The sequence below is a fragment of the Tursiops truncatus genome, chromosome 11 (assembly GCF_011762595.2).
Source record: "Tursiops truncatus isolate mTurTru1 chromosome 11, mTurTru1.mat.Y, whole genome shotgun sequence".
Taxonomy (NCBI): domain Eukaryota; kingdom Metazoa; phylum Chordata; class Mammalia; order Artiodactyla; family Delphinidae; genus Tursiops; species Tursiops truncatus.
Window position 1 is genome coordinate 59,328,827 of NC_047044.1, and position 11,337 is coordinate 59,340,163.

The 11,337-nt window shown below is 45.3% G+C and overlaps 1 protein-coding gene across 5 annotated transcripts in view; it reads left to right on the forward strand.

Moving 5' to 3' along the window:
* The window catches only part of CBX5 (chromobox 5), a 35,228-nt gene extending 25,704 nt beyond the window's left edge, over window positions 1-9,524 (forward strand). For all 5 annotated transcript variants that reach the window (XM_004310793.4, XM_019947217.3, XM_019947219.3 and 2 more), the window contains one exon: window positions 820-9,524. In XM_004310793.4, coding sequence (XP_004310841.1) covers window positions 820-970 — 151 coding nt within the window. In that variant the 3' untranslated portion in view covers window positions 971-9,524. The remainder of the gene's footprint in view (window positions 1-819) is intronic.
* Window positions 9,525-11,337: the final 1,813 nt, after the last annotated feature.

An 11,337-nucleotide genomic window follows, 5' to 3' on the forward strand; every position in this document is an offset into this window, starting at 1 on the left:
CCACTGTCCAAATTTGGGTAGCTGCTCTGAGCTGTGTGTTTTCCCCCATCTCTTCTCATCCATAATGCTCACCTCTATGAATTCAACATCTCTGTCTTCTAGAGAAGGAGTTAGTTGTCTTTGCTCACATCTCAGTGGAATTTTAATTTAAAATATTTTTTTTCTTGTTTTGGAATCCTGGTTAGTTAAGGAACTTGCTAGATTTTTTTGTTATACCGGAGAGTAGAGCATGTGTAACTTGGGTACTTGAAATTTGCAGCTAATTCCTACATTTCATTTTAGTGACTAGATTTTACATTCTTTGATGACTTAAATTTCTGTTTTCTTATTGTTCCAATCCACAGTTCTGACCAAAAGGATGAGTGTTTAAAAAGGCCACAAGATGGGGGTTAGGACCGTTTCACGATCCAGATGATGCAGAAACTGGATTGAGCAATTTGTGCATAATCAATAGGGCTGAATGTAGGCTTGATCGTGTGTGCATTCACATGCTCGTACACACAAATAAAAATTATGGGAGCAGAATTTATATAGTAGTTTAGTCTTCAGCCTTTTGTTGAAGCCTGCTGTTTTCGATCTATTCTAGCTGCAGACTTCTGTTTCTTTCTGATGTAGTGGTTAAATGATATTTACTGACAGTTTGATTCATTTACTTAAATTTCTCCTTGAAAGTGTGGAACTGTTAGGATCCTTTTCCCTTTGAAATCAAGATGGAGAGGAAATCAAGTCAGCTAAATCATAATTTAATAACATAAATCTATGTTTGGACAGACTCTCGCTCTTCCTCTCGTTCTGAAGTCTCATATTCTTTCTCTCCAGGAAAGACACAGATGAAGCAGACCTGGTTCTTGCAAAAGAAGCTAATGTTAAATGTCCACAAATTGTGATAGCATTTTATGAAGAGAGACTGACGTGGCATGCATATCCTGAGGATGCGGAAAACAAAGAGAAAGAAACAGCAAAGAGCTAAAGGAGGGGGTGGTCTCTGCCATTTCTCTTTGTACATAATACATTCACCTCCCTGCCTCCTCTCCCTCTACCCACCCCCTTCTATCCTAAACACATCCATAAAAAATGTGCTTATCACTGTGCTCCACAGGAGAAATGTCGGTATTGGTTCTCTTGTAACATAACTGACGGTCTGATTCATGATAGGTGTCTCTCTGTGAAGACCAGGCATTTACATACTGTGTGTAATTCTCACCAGTTTTTCCTTTGCCCTGCTCTCTTCCTTCTGCTCCCCTGTGACCTCAAGATGAGTTATAACTTTTTAATCACCTTAGAGTCTTGATCTTTTCAGGGTTGGTCGCTTTTTAGTGGGGGATTTTGCTATAATGATGATGAATTTTGGTTTCTTTCTTTGGCTGTTGGAACATGTTGATGACCAGCTAGGCTTTGTTTTGAGATGTTGGGTTGGAAAAGATGTTGCCCATCTTTTTAAAAAGCCAGTAGCAACTGCCTACGTGTTGGGGCTTCCCCAGCCTCATTCAGCTGTACCCAGGAGAATACAGGGTTCCTCGTGTGGTCTTCTGGGCCACCCTCTGTTGTTCATCCTCACCCATCCTCCCAGAATAGCTCCATCCTTTGGAGGGCTTGAAATTTTACATTCAGATTTGTCAAGGCACTCCTTTTAGCCCCAGGACTTTTGGCCTTGTCTCTCAGCGATCCCTGTTTCTGCTTCTGCAAGTTGGTGTAGGCTGTCATAAAATGACAAGATTATTGACTGTGGAGACTTGTAGCTATTAGTACATGAGGATGACAGGGTAGGGTACAATTGTCTTTATGATCACATATGGTATATATGTATTATTTCCTTCCATCCCTCCCATTTGGATTATCTATTTATGTAGGTGTGAGTGACTGCCTGGTGCTTGCTTGTGCCAAGGTGCTAGGCACCCTCCAGCCCTGCCAACTTTTGTGGCCTCCCAAAGCATTCCTGTTACCAAAGAGGCTTCAAACCTGACCCTCACTTCTCAGTGGACCCAAGTTTCCCTCCATGCCATTATTTTCAGTGGGGAATTCTTAGAGGGGAGCCATTGGCCACAGTATCAATTTTAAGTATTCATAGTGTTTATAATCATAAATGTCCTGCTTTGATGACTCCTGGATTTGCCACCAAGAGTCCCCAAAGTATTAACGCTCTTCCCTTTCTCCACCCTCAAACTCTTAGTTGTATCTTTTTTTTTTTTTAAATGCATTTCCATGGAAGACTATCAACCTCAGAGAGTGACAGGCCCCGGCAGTAGCATGTTGACACGACCTCTTCCTACTCAGCAAAATACTTCCCTTTTGGCTTCTTCCTGCTTTACCATTATATTGAGAGATTATTTTTCTGATTATATCCTCTGCCTTTGTTCCCCAAGAAACACCCTGCTTCTCGTTACCCTTTTTTTCTTGTAGTTGAAGGGGGCTAGAGAATCAAGACTAAAAGTAAAGAAATAGCAGGGTTTTGAGCATCCTTGTCCCAGCCCAAAGCTGAGGAGATAAGAATAAATGCTTGAAATAGCCTTAACTCTGGAGTTCACCAGCCATTGAGGTTTTTGTGGTTGCTTTTGATTTTTAAAACATACATAGCTGTCTGGCCAGGAGCATTCAACCATTTCTAGATTATTCAGAGTAACGAGGGGAATGGAGAGATTGCTCCAGTCCACAGATGAGCCGAATAATATGCAAATCATATACCCATTCATAGCATTTGTTAACATTGCTTCCCTGCTCAGCTGCTGATTGAATTCTGTGTGGTTGTATAAATTATGTCAAAAATTATACTGCACGGTTGAGAAGACAGCTGTTGCTGCAGTGACATGACAGACTGGAACAATGAAGCTTTTGGTTTCAGCCATCCAGGAAAATCCTTCTGAATGGTAATGTGATTGGGTGAGAACGCATAACCCACACCTCAGGTGGGTAGGGGTTTCATCTCCATCTTCCTTAACTCTGAAGGAATTAAAGGCCTCGGTCAAGTGCTGGATAGTTGACAGTTGTTAGTACTTAATCTGATGGGCATCTGAAAGAAAGGATAGTCAGAAAGGAGATTTTTCATACAAGTAACTAAGGATATCAATTAGGGTATACCAGAATAGGACAGAAGTAGGCCAGAGCCACTGAGGAGGTAATCCGGGTCTCTTAAGTTGGCAGGTGGAGAAAATGACAGCTTATCCATGTAGCCAGAGTGTGTCTCCCAGGAGCAGTGGGTATGTAAGCAAAGTACAGTGACCATATTTTTAGAGCCCAAATCTAGCCTGTGGACAAAGAACACAACCGAATTATTTGGTACTAAGACTGGTCTTGAGAAACGTGGGACACATAGTTGCCAGGGTTGTAGGTAATACGTAAGGCATTCATCAAAATCAGATTTCTTTTAACAAAAACCCCCAGTATCGTCTACTACTCATCACCCCTTTAATACTTCAGTCTTTGCTCCATTCATCTTTTTCTGTCCACAGTTTACTGAATCATGGTCTTGTACTGAGTGCTGCCCAAACAACTTGTTCTCTCCCTGCCTACCCACTGCTACTTCTGTAGGAACAGAGGGAGCCAAAGGCCAATACTGATCTCAGCCCTCAGCAGAAAGGAGACGGATGCTTGCCTGTTCTTCTGGCATTTGTTAGTGCTGAGTAGCTGTCCAGGCCCTTGGAGGATTGCAGCCTCAAAGAGAAACCTGCTTTCATGGGGCTTTCTCCTCTCAGAAGAGTCAGTGGCCCTGGGCTAAGCGCTCTTAAACATCTAGGTCTCAGGTGCTCAAAGTATATTTTTCTTATGTTAAGTCCTCTTTCAAAACATCTTTCTAATGCTGAATTTTTTCTTGAAATCAGCATTCAAGGATTTCTCTTTCCAGAGAATGTAGCAGAGCTTTGACCAGCAGAGTCTACCAAGGTCAGCATAGCTGCTTTTCTGAGCCCTGGGCTGGGCGGATCCCCTCACATTAAGATCAGCTGTTAGAGAACGTCAGCCCTGATGGAAGCACCCATTTTTAACCTGGAGAGAGCCGTATCATTTTTCCTCCTGCAGTCCGGTTTTCATCTGCTCAAGGGAGCATTTGGACCTGTGGTGTTCCTTAATGCTCGAAAGTCTATGGTCCTCGGCTGGCCCCCAGCCGTATATCCGTACTACTTTTTTTTGTTGAAGAAAAGTTGGTCTTTTTCCTGTAGTTCCTGCAGTTTTAGATTCTTCTTAACTCTTCGTACTTGTGCTGTAGCCTCCCTGCAATCCAATTTCCTTATCTTCAGGCCAAATCCTTTGGCCTCAGGGAAGGTGCCTGTGATTTTCATCTTGTGGTTTTGTCTGATCTGTGTGTAGCCCAGCTTACCTAAGGTACAGTGAGGGATCCGTGTTTGGGCTGGGGAGTGATTGTTTTTGCCTTTAGGGTTCAAATTTGAGGGCCTAAAATAAGTTCGCAGTGACCTGAGAACTTCAGGAAGGGTTATATCATTAGATTTGAAATGTGGAAATGGTTTCTCACAAATTAGGTCAAAGGAAAAGCTCATTTTGCACCCATGGCTCCATCCTTTTGGTTTAGGTTTTTAGAGTGTTGAGATCTGTACCTTTGTAATTAGACCACCAAGCAAGCATACCTGTGTCAGGTCAGAGAGAGGAAAGGTCTGGACCCAGTGTATTTGTTTCATTTTGGCTTTACCACTAATCGTAAAAGTTTTCAAAAATAGAGATGTTACCAGCCTTGCCCCCAAGAGCACATGCTCGGAATTGCCTGCCCCCCAATTAATCATGGTGGATTTCTGTTGAGCCATCCACATTCCGGCCACCTTAGTGTACATCAACATGCATTTCATTCAACGGACGTTTTTTGGCCCTGGGGATAACAAGTTCAAACAGATGCGTCCCTGACCGCAAAGAATCTTCATACAGGTGTGGGATGAATTACTACCAGTTCATTGTAGTAAATGCTACAAATGGGCACACATTTTATATTTGAGGGCAGAGACAACTGACTGGTTGGTATAGTTTGTGGCCCTAAAGTAGGAGGGTGACAACTGGTTCGTGTGTAGAAAAGACGTGATCTTGGGTGAATTGAACTAACTGGCCATAGATGGATCACAACAAAGGGTGGTTTTATTCCAGAAAATAAAGATAACAGGTTTGGTTAGAAATGCTACTACAAGAGAAAGGTGAGTGGAGGTTGAGAACCCCTGGCTTCAGTCCCTATTTGAGGCTCTTTGCCAAAGTATTTAAAGGTAGTTAATCCTTGCTTGTGGAAGGTATTAACTATGTTGCAGATCCAGTTACGTGTTGTTGCTGTATTGTGGGTTCTGTAAAATGTATTCCTTATGGATACTTCATCAGTGTTGCTCACACCTTTTTCAGTTTCTCATCCCTTTTGAAGGAATTAACATGAGGCTGGCTTGAAGCCTAAAACAGGGACATGCTTTCCAATGACAGAAGATTTGCCAAGAAGAAAAAAAAAAAAGGCTTGGGGCACATCTGGTAACACCTGGGCATCTATTCTGGGCAGTGTAGTTTTATTTAACACCTCAAGATGGGGATTTCTAAGCAGAGACTTGTGGCACTTATGTGGAAACCTCTCCCAGAAATACACATGACCCAGAGTTTCAGATTTAATCAGCCTAGGGAGGTCCAGGGTGAGGCCTGTGAAGAAACAGTCTGGCCTTAAGAAATGTCCTAGTTCTGAACATGTGATCACAGGAAAAATGCTACTTTGCCTGCATAATTGAGAGTTGGATAATTGAAAGTTGACTCAAGTGTGAAGGTTCCTTGGACAGCTTCATAAAAATTCTAGTTTCTTTTTGCTTGCGCTGGATTTCTTGGATTTTAAACTACCTCATCTCGTCTTTTTAGAGTTACTTCAGGCTTGTCGTTGCCACTTTAACATCATGCTTGACTGTGGTGGTTTTCTAAGATGGAATGTTTCCTATTCGTTGAGAGCGTGTTTTCTTGCTTTTTATCCTGGTCCTCATTTCACCTAACATCATCACATGTTGCTCCTCTGTCAGAGAAATATTTTAAGATAGTTTAAAATCTTGGTTCATGGGAAGAAAGAGACCCTCCAATGCTATATTTGTCTCTGAGGTCAGTGAGAGAAGGAGTTAAAACAAGGTGGTGGGGGAAGGGACAGAACCTGCACTGGAGGCAGCCGACAGGGGAAGAACCATTAATTAAAACAATTTCAAAGTCAACTGATTGTGATCATTAATGTCACAATAGATCAAAACCTAATTATCACTGCCTAGGTAAGAGCCATCAGTATTAATCAGAAAATCTAATAGGAAACTATTATCAAGAAATTAGGCCAAATTGAATGCAATGAAGTTCTTGCCATTCTCTCTCCTCTCCTTTTTTTCTTTTTTCTTTTTTTTTTAATTTGGCGATGTCCCCTGGCATTGGCAGGTGTGACCCTCACAGTTGACTCAGGCCCCAGTGGCCAGTTTGTCATGATTTCTGAGAAATTCCAACACAGACTGAACCTGAACTGTCACTGCTGCTTTAATCAGTCTTGAACTTTCTCATCACCTGGTCTCACCCAATGTGATCAGCCATCAATGAAAAAAGGTTTATATTTAGGTCTTGGAACGGTTGGTCCTTCCTGGAACTAGAGCATCCCTGGTGAACATTATACTGTGTGTGTTGATTAATCATTCTTCGAGCTCCTGAGGTACGTAGGGTCCTGTTGCTCTGGCTACTGCAAGTAGGTATGGAGGAAAGGAGGGGCTTCCTGCCTGGAGATCCTTCCAGAAGACCTTAGAAGATAGAGTTTCATCATGTCACGGCCCTTTTAAGGCTCGAGTCACTGTTTTGCAGTTTCCAGGAGCTTTAGGATTTGATTCTAAACCAGGACTGTCTGTGGTTTTAAGTTTTTTTCCCCTTCGTTTTAGGGTAAGGGTCATAGTGATTTCTCCCAGAATCCAGTGTAAATCCAAAGGAGGGGGGAACATGTTTTTTCTTTTGCCTTTCTTTTGTTAAAGATTTATGCCTCTGGCAGGAGGTAAGAATATGACAAGTGTCTTCTGACTAGTTATAGAGATCACTTTATACCCTCTCCCTGAATGGAAGAATAAGTGTCACCATCTATATTCTTAACTGTTTTTGAAGATACTGCAATTCCTGAGGTTGAGCTGAGGCAGAAAGATTGGAAAGATGCTGGCCCTGGGTATTGTGGGGAGGGATGAGTAGCAGCAGGGGGTGTTTGGTGGTGCTAGGGTTCCTAGCTTAGCCTGTAGAGAATGTTGCTGCTGCCACCGCAGTGGCTGGCCTTTCCCCGCCAACCTTGGAGCTCAGAGCACTACCCAGACCACCTCTGAGGAAGCTGTTCTTAGCTTTCTGCTTGAGTGTGGTCTTGCTTCACTCTGAATTTTAGGAATTTGGGTTACTCGGTATAGAACTTTGAGAAATTGGTGTGACTTAGTCCTTCACCTCTTAAGGTAAAGTGAGTATTTCTTTACAAAAGAATTCATGCCCTGGGCTTCCGTGGTGGCGCAGTGGTTGGGAGTCTGCCTGCCGATGCAGGGGACGCGGGTTCGTGCCCCGGCCCGGGAGGATCCCACATGCCGCGGAGCGGCTGGGCCCGTGAGCCATGGCTGCTGAGCCTGCGCGTCTGGAGCCTGTGCTCTGCGACGGGAGGGGCCGCAGCAGTGAGAGGCCCGCGTACCACAAAAAAAAAAAAAAAAAAAAAGAATTCATGCCCTTAATGTTTAAACTGTAATTTTATTTTCAAGACACCCATTAACACATGGCTTTCAGAAGCAACTTCTTTCTTCAAGGTTCCTTGCGTTGTGCTAGATAAATAATGGGCCATCAGTTAATACTTGTGGGTTGATTGAGTTCATCTGGTTTGCAGGGTGAGGTGTGCTACTGGCTTCCTTTTGCTCCCAAGTGCACTCTTAAGATGTAAAATGCTCCGGGGATGGACAAGAATTGAGTGGATGCTGACTATGGTGCCAACCTCCTCAACTGATTCATAATGGCTGACCTTGGGCAAGTCACTCCTTTCAATGCCTCAGTTCCCCATCTGTCAAATGGGGATAATAATACTGACCTACCTCACAGGGGTGTTGTGAGGCATTGTAAATCAAAGTTGCTAGAATACTTTAGGGTCCTCAATGGAGGATGCCCTGAGCCGAGGTCTAGGCCTGCCATAGGCTTTTGTCCTCACTGAGCTGTCCCAAGGTTGGAACTACTTAGTGACCTTGGCAAATTCTCTGCCCCCCACCCCTCATCAAAGCTGCTAGTTCAGATGTTGACAGTGTTTCCATGAATGTTGAAGTCCTAATAGTGCAGACTTAGGATGTTACGGGGGAAAGCACTTAGTCTATTTTATGTCTTGCATCCACAAAGAGAGGCTGTTTGAGACCCAAGAGCATTGGATTAGGGAATCAGGGATGCTGCTGCTGCTTTCTCTGCTGGTTGGGAATTAAGGTCCCATACCCCATGGGCTTGGGACAGACTTGGGTTGTCTCGGGAGCAGAGCACACACAGTGGGTTTTATTTATATCTTGGCTTGCTGCTCCCTGAACCGATCCCAGGACGGCTGGGTCACTTCACCCCTTCGTGGTATCTGTACCCGAGCCTTTGCCTCCCCGTAGGAACCAGCTGGTTCAATAAGCATAACCACTTCTTCCATCCCCCACCAAAAAAGAGCCACATCTTGGAAGACTTTTTTTCTAGAGATAAGCTTAACACTCAGAATTGGGCAGTGATGCTCCTGAAAGCTTCATCCAGTTCACTGTATTCAGCATCTGTCATCTCTTTCTCGGTGTCCACTGTCTGAACCTGACTTTGACCTTTCTTCCCTCTGGTTTGGGAAAGCTTTGGACACTTTGTATTTGCCCAGGTGTGGGCCCAAGAGCCTTGCTCTCCGTCTCAGTTCAGGGGCTCGGCTGGCTCCTCTCCCCAACAGGGCTCTTTCTCCTTTCCCTCTCCTTGGCCCTAGATGTGTAACCCCTGAAAAAGCACAAGGTCCTGGCCCCTTGCTGCGGTCACATTCTGGTTCTCAGTGTTTAGTGGACTCTGCTCCTCTGTTGACTGCACTGGCGGCACCAGGCGGTTCTGTGGAGTCCTGGAGGATGGAGAGAGCACGGTCTGCCATCCTGCCAAGTAGCCAGGAGTTGATTTGCCCACGGCCACAGGCCTTCTCACCCCTTCCCACAGGATGGGATCTGAGAGATTCCAGAGGCTGGGTTTCTTTCAGCACTCGGTGCCATCCTGAGTAGCAAAACAGATCACACTTTGTAGCCAGATTTCTGAATGGAAAAATGGGAAATTGAATTCTCTATGGACCTTTTTGGTTTGTGGGGGAGTTTTGGTTGTGTTTCTGGGTTTTATTTCAGCCAAACATGTCTTCTTTTGATTTTTTTTTTTAGGATAAGTGATATATATATATATATATATATGTTCGCCTTTTAAATGTAAATGTTTAAAAGTAGGCAATTTATGTGTTTCCACAACTGACATCTGATGCAGACCTCATTCTCTCCCCCTCTTCCACTCTCCTCTTTTCCCTCTTTTCATACTCTTGTATTGGTTCTAATAAATGGTTGCTTTTCAAATACGGATACTGAGTGGTGGTTTCCAAAGTCTGGATCTTACACTCTTTCGTTAATCTGGGCCCCAAATGTCATCCAGTGGCTGCGCATGCGTTTGTGACGGAGCTGGGAGGCTTGGAGAGCAAGGGCTTTTTTCTAAGGATTGTCGGTCTCTGACTTTGCGCAGATAGCCACAGGGTGGCGCAAGCCTGAGGGAATAAGAGAACGTGTATCCTGTTCCCTGCTCCTTCCGGTAACCCCTTCAGACTGTATGCCTTCCTGGTCTTGGAGCTGGTGTGTCCTCGAAATGGCTCAGAGAATAAACATTAACCCTTAGGAACCCAGGGGACCCCTAGAAAAGTCAGCCCCTGGTTATTAGAATTTGTGGAAAACCACATGGACAAACAATCTGAATCAGGTTTGAAAATCCCAATACATGTGAATTATGTTTATGAGCTGTTACGCTTTTGATTTGATTTTGATTTCACAAATACCAAAGAAACGGAGGATCTAGTGACTGTGGGTCATGGTGGGGGCAGTTGGAGGTTGGATTAGGAAGGAAAAAGAGTGTGTGGATAGTCAAGCATTTATTGGGTGATACAAGCCTGATGCCGTTCTGAATCTAATGGATACGTGGGCAAAAACTCACAGAGGAGTGAGAAGTGAAGACGGAGGGATCCCAGAACCCAGACATCCTCCCGGGAGGCACCTCTGCTCGTTTTCCACCATCTCTTATCTGCAATTCTCCCTCTTGTTTTCCCTTCTTGCTGCTGAGTTATAGGGTCTCCCCAGTCTAATCTCGTAAAGTCTTATGAAGACATCTGTAGGTTGGCTAGTTTAATGGTCCATGACCCCATAAACATGGGACAGGAGAGCCATTTGGTCCACTTCAGAGCCAGACCTTTCTGAACGTTATTTATTTCCTAACTCTGAAGCCTGGGACTGCTCACCCGCTTCCCTTTCCATCTTTTTCTAGTCCTCTCACCATTGTGCCACTTTGCGTTGGGCTCATCAGGAAGCACGACTCGGGTTTTGACACCCACTCCCACTCCTAAGCAACTGTGTCTCGGTTTTTGTTTCCCTCTGACGTGTCAGGGGGTATGCCTGCCTGGCCGTCACTCAGATGAGCTCCGCACCGCTCCTCTTCTCCCGGGAACCCTGCCTCTGTGTGCTGGGCCGGGCCCCCGCCGGCCAGTTGTGCCTTCCCTTTTGTCTCCGCTAAAGGGCCGCAGAGCTCATGGAAGTCCAGGCAGGCCCAGACAGCCTAAATGGAGGGCTGCAGTGTGGGAGTCTGCGCTTAGCGCACGGCTTGAAATCGCCCTGCTAGGAGGAAGCAGCCCCCCAGGCAGCCTCCGCCCTTTGGAAGGAAGTGTGAGCTGGGGGCTGAGAGCCCCACTGTTGAGAGCGGCTACACAGAGGGGAGCCCATTACAGCCTGTGGATACGCCCGAGCTGATCCCCGAGCCTGGGGTGTGACCTGCGGGGTGGATGGGGGATAAACAAAGCAAAGCTGGGCCAACTGGTGTTCGAGCGTGCCACACGGTACGGTGCCCTCTGCTACTCCAGCAGAGCGGGGGGTAAAGGATGAGTGAGAACCCTCACGGACTCCCCTGCTTAAAGTCGTGGATACGGTGAAGACACGTGAATGGAAGGGTCTGGCTTTCAGCTCCGTGGCTCCTCAGCCTTTGTTTTATCCTCCCCCTTGCTCTCCTGCTTCCCCCACCGCCTCTGCAGCTGTAACATCTTGCTTTCCAGGTGCCAGCTCCCTCCTCTCTCAGCTTCTGTCTTTATTTGTGCGTCTGTATTCTTTTTACGGTTCCTCCCCTTTGTCCCCATCGTGTGTG